The following is an 11,662-nucleotide window of genomic DNA, read 5'->3' as shown; positions in this document are numbered from 1 at the left end:
GCAATGGTGTCTCTCTGGAGACTAAGGTGTGTCTGATACAGGCCATGGTCTTTGCTATCACTTGTTATGCATCAGAGAGTTGGACAGTGACTAAGGAGGATAGAAGGAGAATAGAGAGTACCATGGACTGCTAGGAAAACAAATGGATTCATCCTGGAAAGCGGTAAACTGGAGGCTCTCTGGAGGCAAGGATTCTGAGACTCCGTCTAACATACTTTGGACACGTTGTAAGGAGGGACAGGTCCTTGGAAAGGGACATCATGCTTGGGAGGGTGGAGGGACAGCGCAGGAGGGGAAGGCCCTGAATGAGGTGGATTGATTCAGTGACTGGGGTGATCGGGTTGGGTGTATTGGAGACGATGTGGTTGGCACAGGACAGAGCAGAGTTCAGGGCTGTTGTACATAGGGTTGCTATGAGTCACAAGTGACTCAACGGCACATAACAACAACAACAACAATTACCAAGTGGTGTAGTGTGTTATGTGTTGGATTGCTAACCAACCTGTTTGAATCAGTTGGTTCAAACCACTAACTGCTCCTCAGTAGAAATACGGACAGCCCCTTCCTGTAAGTATTTACATAGCCTTGGAAACCTGAGGGTAGTGTGTTGGAATCAACCCGATAGCAGTGGGTTATTAGTGACCAGGGTTGTTAGTAACCCATGATGAACATAGTTCCAGGCTCCTGCCTGTATGTGTGCAAGAAAAAGGCAGCAAGTTCAAGCTCAAAGAAGACTTTTCTGGCAGCCCTCTTGGTGAAAGGAAATTGGCAGTGTGAGGGGCAAACAGCAGGCAGCTGCACTGATGAGGCTCTGGAGCAGCCTCTCATCTTTAAACCAAGTCCACTGCCACTGAGTGGATTCTGACTCCTGCTGACCCTCAGGGACCAAAAAGACTCATTGTGACCCTGAGGGACAGAGTAGACCTGCTCCATAGGGCTTCCGAGGGTGGAAGGCTTGATGGCAGGAGGCGGCTTTATCTGTATCCTTCATTAGTCACCTAATTGATGGGTTTAACTCTAGTCTTTTGGTTAGCAGCTCAAAACTTAAACGAAAACACCACTAGGGCACTGCTCTTATTCTGGGGGACATAATTGTGTGTGTTTGGTGTTGCAGGAGGCCATAACGTTCAAGGATGTGGCTGTGGCCTTCACTGAGGAGGAGCTGGGGCTGCTGGACTCCACCCAGAGGATTCTGTACCGAGACGTGATGCTGGAGAACTTCAGGACCCTGGTTTCCTTGGGTGAGGATGGGAGCCCTTTGTCACTCAGCATGAGCTTCTGTGCCACCTGTGTGTTTAAAGCTCTGACCCATTGCTGTTGAGTTGATTCTAGCTTATAGTGACCCAGTAGAACAGATAGAACTGCCCCAAAGAGTTTCCAAGGCTTTTGTCCCACAGAGTGACTGATGGGTTCAAACCACTGATCTCTCAGTTAGCAGGTGAGAACCTAACCACTGTGCTAGCAGGGCTCCTTTTTTGAAGCTCTGTTATTGTTAGGTGCTGCTGAGTTAACTATGACATAGTGACCCTGTGAATGACTGATGTGAACCCTGCCCTTTCTCGAGCCATCCTCATCATCTGATCTACTTGAGCTCTAGGATTTCAGAAGTGGTGTTCAGAGCTTGGGCACCTGTATCCTTGTAATCCCTGTGCAATACAGCCAACATGTTTCAGACATTTATTTCTCCAGACAAAAGTCTATATTTTGGTCTTGATGTGTCATGGATTTAGTTGTCTCCCCAAAATATATGTATGTATACAATGTGGAAACAGTGTAATGATCCCCCAGTCTAATAAAGCAAATAGGTATAAGAACGTTCAGGGCAGAATACAACACCCTCTAATCTCATCACAGCCTGGTAGCATGGAAGGGAAGGTTCCCTAAGGTGTGGCTGGAAGCACCTTTTCTCTCATAAGAGAGGAAAAGGGGAGGAAATTGAGCCCATGGAAGGACCTTATTACCACCAAGAAAGAACTCCCAAGAGTGGAGCATGCCCATGTGGAGTCAGGTCTCTATGTGAAGAGTGGACCTCATGCTGCCTAAACAGTGAGGAAATAAATTTCTGTTTATTAAAGCCATCCCCTTGTGGTATCTGTTAGAGTGGCACTTGAGAACTAAAGACAGGTTGTTAAATCAGATTAGTGAGTTGCTCCAGCTATTTTTTGGTTTGCAGAATGATAGTAATTGTAGAATAATTTCAGAATGACACAAATTTTTCAAGAATATCTAAGTAAACCAGTATAAAAGAAAATTTTAAAAAGAATTTGTAAAAATTTTTTTGTAAAAGATTTGTAAAAGAATTTTTTAAAAGTATTTGTAATTTCATAATTACTTAAAAATTGTGAAAGTGAAAAAAAAAGCTTCCTCATTCCAAATATATTTATGTATATGTATGGAAAAATTTGTGTCTAAGTATATTTGTGTGTATTTATCATATGTTTTTCTTAACTATTTAAGGGTAATTTATATACACAAACTTTTACTCCTGAATGCTTTAGTATATATTTTCAAGGGAATATGTTGTGATGTGCTGTTGAATCAGCTATGACTCATAGAAAGCCTATGAATAATGGCTCTGAACCCTGGCCTATCCTGAGCCACCGTCACTGTCTGACACACCTGCCCCGCTTGCCACAGTCACTATTTCAGTACATCTCATCCAGAATCTTCCTCTCTTGTGCTAACTTTCTACCCTTCCAAGCATGATGTCCTTCTCCAAGAAGTGTCCTCCTGTCACAAGTATGTGAGATGGAATTTCAAAATCCTTGCCTCCAAGAAGCAGCCCAATTTTCCCCTCTCCAGGAGAGAGTTACTTGTTCTCTAGGCAGTTTTTGGCATGTTCAATACTCTTCTCTATGATTCAAAGGCATGGATTCTTCTTCTTCCTATGTCCAACTCTCAGTGTGTAGAAAGCAAATGAGAAAACCATGGTTTAGATCAGGCACACCATAATCTGCAGACTGACGTCGCTGTTCCTTGAGCCCTCTGGAGCAGTCCTTGACAGCAGATTTTCCTAGTGCAACCTAACTTCGGATTTCCTGTTTACTGGTGCCAACGGTGTTGATTATGGATCTGAGCAAGATTAAATTGTTTACTTCAATCTTTTCTCCATCTATCATGACTCTGCCTATTGGCCTAGTGGTGAAGATCTTTATTTTCTTGATGTTGCAGTACAATCCATATTGAAGGCTGCAGTCACAGATCTTCTGCAGCAAGTGCTTCAGGTCCTCCTCAGTTTCAGCAAGCTTGGTTGTGCCATCTGCGTAATGCAGGTTCCTGATGAGTCTTCCTCCAATCCTGATGTCACATTCTGCTTCATGAAGTCCATCTTCTTAAATGTTCTGTTCTGAATATAGATTGAAAAGGTGTGGTGAAAGGACACATCCCTGACAAACTCCTTTCTTGACTTTGAACCATACAGTGTTCCCTTACTCTGCTTGGACAAAAACTTCCTGGTAGTTTTCACATGAACACAATCAAGTCTTCCGGGATTCCCATTCTTCTTTATGTTCGCTGCAATTTGTTGTGAACCACATAGTCAAATGGCTTTGTATAATTGATAAAAGACAAATATACTCCCTTCTAATACTCTTTGCTTTAAGCCATGAACAACAATAATATCCCTAATTCCACGGTTTCTTCTAAAACCAGCTTGTATTTCAAGGGAATAAGAATAAACTTTATATACTCATAAATACCTATAATACTTATGAATATTCTGTTGTTTATATTCCAATTTTGTCAATAATAGGATTTCTGTTTTCCACAGCATATATTTTCTCTCTTAATCAGGATCTAGAGAACTCTGGTGGCCTAGTGGGAAGGGGCTGCACTCCCAACAAAGGAATGGGTTTTGAATCCACCACCCACTCCCTAGGAAAAGATGAGCCTTTTCATCCTATGAGATTTACAGCCTCTGAAAATCCACTGGCGGGTCAGCTAGGAGTTAGTTCCAACTTGATGGCACATAACAATATAACAGAGTGTAGTCTAGGTCTAGGGATCTCTGGTGGCCTAGTGCTAACAGTAACATTACAGGGTCTAATCTAGGTCTAGGGAGCCCTGGTGGCCTGGTGTTAACAATAACATAACATAAGAGGATCTAGTCTAGGGCCAGGGAGCTCTGGTGGTAAAAAGCTGTGCTGCAGTCCTGAATCCACCACTGCTCTTCAGAAGAAGGATGGACAATCTCCCATGCTGTCTATGGGTCAGTTCCAACTCAAAGGCACTCAACAACATCTAGGAATAATCCTGTTTTTGTGTCCCTTCATAGTGTTGCTGTATACCATCAAGTTGGAACCAACCTATAGCTGACCCTCCAGTGGCTTTTCAGAGACAGTTAATTCAATGGGAGGAGATTGCCCATCCTTCTCCGGCAGAGCAGCTGGTGGATTTGAACTGCATGCCTTTAGCATCGCAGTGCCACTTCTTACCACTAAGCCACCTGAGCTCCTAGGGTCCATTTAGGCACATTTAATCAGAAACATTTCCATGGCCTTTTGTCTAAGAAGTGACATTTTTTGAAGATTATGGTTAGCCCTGCCCCCGCCATTTTTAATAAGCTATTTCTAATGTGTCCTCATGATTAGATCATCTGTTCCAGCTGAAACACAGCATCGGTGGCAGTGTCTGTTTCAGGGCAGCACACCTAACCCATTAAGTCAGTTCCAACTCATGGTGACTGTGAGATAAGATAGAGCCACCTGGTGGAGTTTCCTGGGCTGTTTGCTTTATGCAAGCAGATCAGCGGGTCTTCCACAGCTTGGAGCTATGGGAGGCTTCCAGCTGAAGAACTTCTGTTAGCAGCCTATCCCCTTAACCATTGCGTTACCACAGCTGTTCACATCACATCTAAAGGCCCACAGTGCCTACCTACCCCTTATTGAGGCTGTTGATTTTGATCACTTGGTCAAGATATTCTTTACTATATAATTACTGCTTTTCTCTGCTTGAAATCAAACTTTTGCATTAAGTCTATGATCTATTTTGGGTTCATGTTCTTTTAAGATAAGTGACATGATCCCAGGTTCAACTTTTTGTATGTTTGTGACCCAGTGTCCCAGCATCACTCTTAAAACGAGTCAAATATGCTTAGAAATTCCCCTGAACTGTGTTAGCATGATCCTTGCCTTATCTGTTCTCATGTCACTATGCTAACTGCACAACGGTGGGTTTCCAGCTTGGTGTTTCCTTTGTAGTTAGCACTTACAGTGCTGAGCATTCTGTGATAAGCAGGAGTCTTTTCTTCTCAGGCATTTTATTTGTAGGGATTTCTGACTATTTTATAATTTATTATTGTAATTCATTATTTTTATACTAAAACAGCCCCAAATTAGGCCAGTGTAATCTTTAAGCTAGCTCCTGTGTCTTTGTGACATGACATCAACATTTTTGGGGACCACTCCCTTATTTTATGATACAATATGATATTCTGTATTTAGCTTTTACTTACTTTGCCCTAACTCTGGAATCATTCACTTCTGTGAGGAGCCCTTATACATTTTATTGGGGCATGGTATGTAGACTCTCAACAAGATGGACTGGAACAGTGACTGTGACAGTGGGTTCAAGCATATCAAAGATCTAAGGATGGTACGAGTTAGGGACAGGCTCCGATATGATGTTCATAGGGTCACTGTGAGTCGTAGTGAACTTGACCACACCTAACAACAACAAAACAAAAATTATATATATAGTTAGCTTTCCCCAGCAATCCACTTGTAAGAATTTCACCTAAAGATAGCAAAATGTAGAAGGGTTTTGACAGTTGTCTTGGTTATTCAGTTCTGCTGTAACAGATATACCACTGGTGGAGTCCTTCAGTAAACAGGAATTTATTCTCTTATAGTTAGTTGAGAGGTTAGAAATTCTACTTCAGGGTGCAGGCTCTAGAGAGAGGCTTTCTCCCTGTTGGTTCTGGAGGGAAGGTCTTTGTTTCTTTTCCTGTTTGTTAGCCTGACATTCCTTGGAGATCCACCTATGTCCTGGTCTTAACCTGTGCCAAGCATCCCAGGGCGGGGACCAGGATCCAAATGATGCCCTCCACTCCTGGATTCTGTGTTCCCCTTCTCTTCTCTTCCCCCCTCCCCTTTTATCTCTTATAAGAGAAAAGACATGACAGGCCATACCCCATGTAAATGCCCCTGACATTGGCTGAGGGCTGTGATGGGATTGAGAGTTGTTGCGTCCCATCTTTAATCATTTTATAACTGCTTGGCTTATCATATCATTGAGGAGCATAACAAAACTTGCACATGCATCATTATGTATATGTATTTTGCAGGGATATAACTCAGTTCATGACAATACTGGACTATAATTTATGTAAGAAAAATGAAAGAATAGAGATTGATGAGAGATAAGAGAAATAGTCTATAATCTGCTTATTTTTATAAGAAACACAGAAAGGATTAATTATAAAATTAGGAAGTGATGGCTCTTAGGGTAGGAGGGAGGTAAAAAGAAGGAAAGTGAGAGTGAATCACACTTTTTTCCCCTGAGTTTGCCACTTTTGTCATAGCTTGAACATCTGGAAATATGTCAGTTCAACACATCAAAAATATGTTAGTTCAACACATTAAATTTGGTCAAGAAACTAAAATGTAGAGGAAAATGAAACAAATGAACCCAAGTTGATTTTAAATGAATACAGTTAGCGACATTGAGAGAAAAAGGAAAAAAACTAAAGGAAGTAGCTAAGAAACACCGTGTAAAACTGTATGCCCCTAGTTTAGGGTACAGCAGAAGAAAAGATGGAAGGAAAAATTGCAATCCTGGATGCTTCTTAGTGGGTCTTTTTATTGATGTGCTATGGAAGAACCAATTCTGACACTGCCTTAGATGTACAAGGCAATTCAGTGGAAAAGGTATCACCTTTTTAACAGATGGTGCTGGGACATTTAGTTAAAAAAGATGAACTTGGACTCATATGGTTCAAATCCACCAGCTGCTCCTCAGGAGAAAGATGGGCAGTTTACTGCTTCTGAGAGCCTTCTGGAGGGTAAGCTGTGAATCAGACCCAACTCAATGGTACACAGCCACAACAGTATGAAACTTCTAGAAGGAAGCCTATTGGAGAGAGTCTTCATAAGCTTGTGCCAGGCAAAGAGTTCTTAGAATACTAGCAGCATGACTCAGCAAAGGAAAGACTTGGAAACAGAACTTAATAAAAGTACAAATCAATTACTGTCTTGGCTTTTGTAGGCTATCAACCCTTCAAACCAGACCTGATAACTCACTTGGAGAGAGAAGAGAAACTTTTAATAATGGAAACAGAAACCCAAAGAAATGGGTGTCCAGGTGAGCATTATGGCAGTAACCAGTAGCCAAGACCCCCTTCTAAAACAGCTGTGTCACTTCTCTGTTTTAAATACTCCAGTGATTTTACATTGCATACATAGTAAAATTGAAAGTAGTTAAAGTAACCATTTTTTTTCTTAAAGCATCTGTCCTTTAAACTCCACTTTCTTTTTGCTCGGTCAGTTTTTTCAGCTCTGTTGGACCATAGATGCTCACCAGACTTGTTACTTATGCCTCTGCCTCAAGTTCCTTGACTTGCTCTTCTCTTTGCTTAAGAGAAAGGAATTGGTTAATAGATGCACAGACTCCTGTCTCCAGGCCTGTGTGAGATAGCTGACAGGTATAGAATGAACCCATGTAACTGAAGGATGCTCAAGAATGTTGCTGGTCAAGTGATGGATGCTTTTGAGAGTCGTCTTTTTCACTGACCCTCTCCTTGAACGAGCATAATGTCTTCCTTCAGGGATTAGCCTCTCCCGATGACATGCCCGGAGTAAATGAGGTGAAGTCTCACTATGCTCTGTTCTAAGGAACATTCTAATTGCACTTATTCCGGGACAGATTTGTTTTTTCCCTTGGCAGTCTATGAGATATTCAACATTCTTTGCCAAAACTGCAATTGATATTCTTTAGTCTTATTCATCGTCCAACTTTCACACGTATTTATTGATCGGTAATCATTACTCCTTTAAGATAAGACTAGCCAGTCATTAAATTTAATATAAAAAATAGCCAATGCCAACATAGTCACTGACCCTTCTTATACATCAAATTCAAGTGAGACACTCGTAGGTTGGAGAAAATTTCCTCATTCATAGTCCCAGCTCTTCATCTTCCCATTTGATGTACCACCAAGTGTTTGAAGCATGTATGTCATTACTTAACTCTATTTAAACATTTGTCCTCATGGAGAATGCGTCTCACCAGGATATGAAAATCTACTGCCAACTTGAACTCTAGTAACTAGGTGATAACTGTTTCTATCCAAATATACCTATCCTTAACTATTTTGGTGCCTCAATTTTCTTAAACATTGAAGTAATTGTCTAGTAAAATGGCTCAAGCTGAGGTCAGTGGCTATTGAGTTTTGTTCAGGGTTTATGAGTTGATGCAAAGGTTGTCTGCAGGAAGGCTTTGCTTCCCCTTTGACCATGTATGTTTTTCATATGTCTTTTATGTTGAATACCATCACTGAGTTTCACATTCTGACCTATGCCATGTACCCCTGGTAACTGTGAAACTACTTTGAGAGGAGTCAAAAAACCAATAACAGCTTACAGTGATTTAGAGAGTTTATTATAAAGCTAAACGGCCCATCAGAGAGTAGCCACACGAGGCCTCAAAGATATAGTAAAGGTCTTTGTTTACTTTCTTCAGCACATTTGACATTTAATTTCCTACATACAAAGTTACCATCCCTATGTAGGAGGGGGAAAAAAGTTATTATCAACACAAAAAGCCTTCATCCATTTTCAACTCTATTCTTTGCAGTTTGAGATTATTTTCTCCTTCTATCTCCAGGCATCCTATGGTAGCAATGTACAATATTATTGGACCTTTTGAACAGGATCCCCATGTCCTGATGTCCAGGCTGTATAGTGGATTCCTCATTTTGAAACATACAGATCGTCTGAGTTCTCTAACTCTTACTAAAACATTTGGTTCGGTGAAATATGATGAATTTTTTGTGTATTCTTGAGGTCATGTTGGGAATTTTCCTCTGATTCATTCAAGTTTCATATTATGACCGAAGGGTAACTCTTGAAATATCTGTATAAAGCACTCTTTAAATTCTCTTTTCCCCTGCAGAAAGCAAGAGTCAACATGTAATGAAACATATTCAAGAAATGCAGTTAAACTACCTTTCCCCTAAAGAGCTTTCTTCTCTTCCACAAGATGCAAGTGGATTAACCAGGTGCCAAGATTCCATCAGAAACAGTCAGGGTGCTAATTTTCAGCTAAAGAACCAAAGTGAGTCCCCCTGCCATGTTTGGGCAAGAGTACCAATTCAAGTATCTGAAGACAAGGACTGTAGATTGGCCTACAAAGGGAAGAGTCCTAATTATATAGAGAATCAAGAATCCCCATCTTGGAGAGCCCTGCATTCTTGGAGGAAGACATATCTAACTGAGGCGCACAAATATCAGTGCAGACGCCAGCAAATACCCACAAAAAAAAGTGTTTGTAGGTGTGACAGCATTGGTTGGATCCCATATCACAATGACAATTTGAAAATACACAAAATGGAAAAAAATTACAGCTGCCATGATTGTGGTAAAGACATCATGCAGGTACCATTACTTAATCAGGACTTAATTCAAACAGGACCTAAGCCCTACTGGTACAACGAGTATAGAAAAACTTTCAGTGATGTTCCCAGCTCTGAAGTTCATCAGCCATTACTATTAGAAGGGAAGTCACAGATGTACGATGAACACGGAAAGGGACATGGTTATAGCTCAGTTCTTCATATTCACCAGAGTGTTCATACAGGAGATGATTGTGCTATCAAGAGTTCACATCTACAGCCTCATCAGAGAGGGCAGACAAAGGAGAAAGTATGCACATGTAACTATGGTAAGAGCCTTAAGCAATGTTGTCCTCTTAACCCTTCTGAGCTTATTCACACAGGGGGAAGGTCCAGTGGGTACAGGATTTGTGGTAAAGCCTTCAGCCATAGTATAGGCTTCAGTGATATTTTTAGGGCCCAAAGTGGGGAGAAACCACATGAATATGAAGAAAATAGATATGTCTTTAACCAGAGCTCATATCTTGAAGTTCATCAGAAAACCCACCTTGAAGAGAAACTGTGCACAGATTTGGAGTGTGAGAAGGACTTCATTTGTAGTTCAGGTTGTAGCGTTCAGCAGAGAGTTCACATAGAAGAGAATCTCTATAATTCTGAGGCAGTTGATAACAACCTCAGGTTGGCCTCAAATTTTCAGGACCTTCAGATTATCCACAATAGGAAACAAGCATACGAACGTTTTGCATGTGGTAACAACATCAGTCAAATTTCATATATCCAGTGCAATCAGAAAATTTGTACTGCAGAGAAAACATGTAAGAAGTATGAGAATGGCTTCAATTGGAGTTCAAAACATAAAGACTATCAGAAAGTTGACACAGGAGATAAACTGTACAAATGCAATGTGTGTGACAAAGGTTTCAGCCATAAGTCAGTTCTTAAAGTTCATCAGAGAATCCACACAGGAGAGAAGCCTTATAAATGTGAGGAGTGCAGTAAGGAATTCACTCGGAATTCATATCTTCAAGCTCATCAGAGAATCCACTCTGGAGAAAAGCCATACAAATGTGAGAAGTGTGGGAAGGGATTCAGTCGGAATTCCTACCTTCAAGGCCACCAGAGAATCCACACAGGAGAAAAGCCATACAAGTGTGAGGAGTGTGGGAAAGGCTTCAGGCGGAGCTCACACCTCCAAGGCCACCAGAGAGTTCACACTGGGGAAAGACCATACAAATGCGAGGAGTGTGGGAAAAGCTTCAGCTGGAACTTTAATCTTCAGATTCACCAGCGGGTTCACACAGGGGAGAAGCCTTACAAATGTGGAGAATGTGGTAAGAGCTTCAGTAAGGCCTCAACTCTCCTGACTCATGAGAGAGTCCACACTGGGGAGAAGCCATACCGGTGTGAGGAGTGTGGGAAGAGCTTCAGTCAGAGGTCATACCTTCAGAGCCATCAGAGTGTTCACACTGGAGAGAGACCATACATATGTGAGGTATGTGGAAAAGGCTTCAGTCAGAGAGCATATCTTCAAGGCCATCAGAGAGTTCATACAAGGGTGAAGCCATATAAGTGTGAGCTGTGTGGGAAGAGTTTTAGTCAGAGTTCTCGTCTTGAGGTCCATCAGAGGGTCCACACAGGAAGGAAGCCTTACAAATGTGAGGTGTGTGCCAAGGGCTTCAGTGAGAGCTCACGCCTTCAAGCACATCAGAAGGTCCACACAGAAGGAAGACCCTATAAGTGTGAACAATGTGGCAAAGGCTTCAGTGGATTTTCAAGCCTTCAGGCCCATCATAGAGTCCACACTGGGGAGAAACCATACAAATGTGAGGCGTGTGGGAAGGGCTTCAGCCAGAGATCCAACCTTCAAGCTCATCAGCGAGTCCACACGGGAGAGAAACCTTTTGAATGTGAGGCATGTGGGAAGGGTTTTCGTTGGAGCTCAGGCCTCCTGATTCACCAGAGAGTCCATAGTGATAAGTTCTATACAAGTGAAGAGTGCAGTAATAATTACCCTTCTTCCCAGACTCTACAATGAAGAAATGAAGTTCTAGAAAATAGTCTGTTCAAAACCTTCAAATGGGAGTGGAAATTTCCCATTCACTAGCATTCTTCTTG

At 41.7% G+C, this 11,662-nt stretch overlaps 1 protein-coding gene across 1 annotated transcript in view; it reads left to right on the top strand.

Annotated features, from left to right (window-relative positions):
• The window catches only part of ZNF112 (zinc finger protein 112), a 52,824-nt gene extending 41,173 nt beyond the window's left edge, over positions 1-11,651 (top strand). The window contains 4 exon segments of the mRNA XM_006903604.1: positions 1,115-1,241; positions 9,109-9,270; positions 9,931-11,039; positions 11,124-11,651. Coding sequence (XP_006903666.1) covers positions 1,115-1,241; positions 9,109-9,270; positions 9,931-11,039; positions 11,124-11,651 — 1,926 coding nt within the window.
• The last annotated feature ends 11 nt before the right edge of the window (positions 11,652-11,662 follow it).

Source organism: Elephantulus edwardii, unplaced genomic scaffold, assembly GCF_000299155.1.
Source record: "Elephantulus edwardii isolate Elephantulus edwardi_28Jun2011 unplaced genomic scaffold, EleEdw1.0 scaffold00308, whole genome shotgun sequence".
Taxonomy (NCBI): domain Eukaryota; kingdom Metazoa; phylum Chordata; class Mammalia; order Macroscelidea; family Macroscelididae; genus Elephantulus; species Elephantulus edwardii.
Note: the sequence above shows the minus strand (reverse complement) of the source record. Positions and strands in the feature narration are given on the sequence as shown.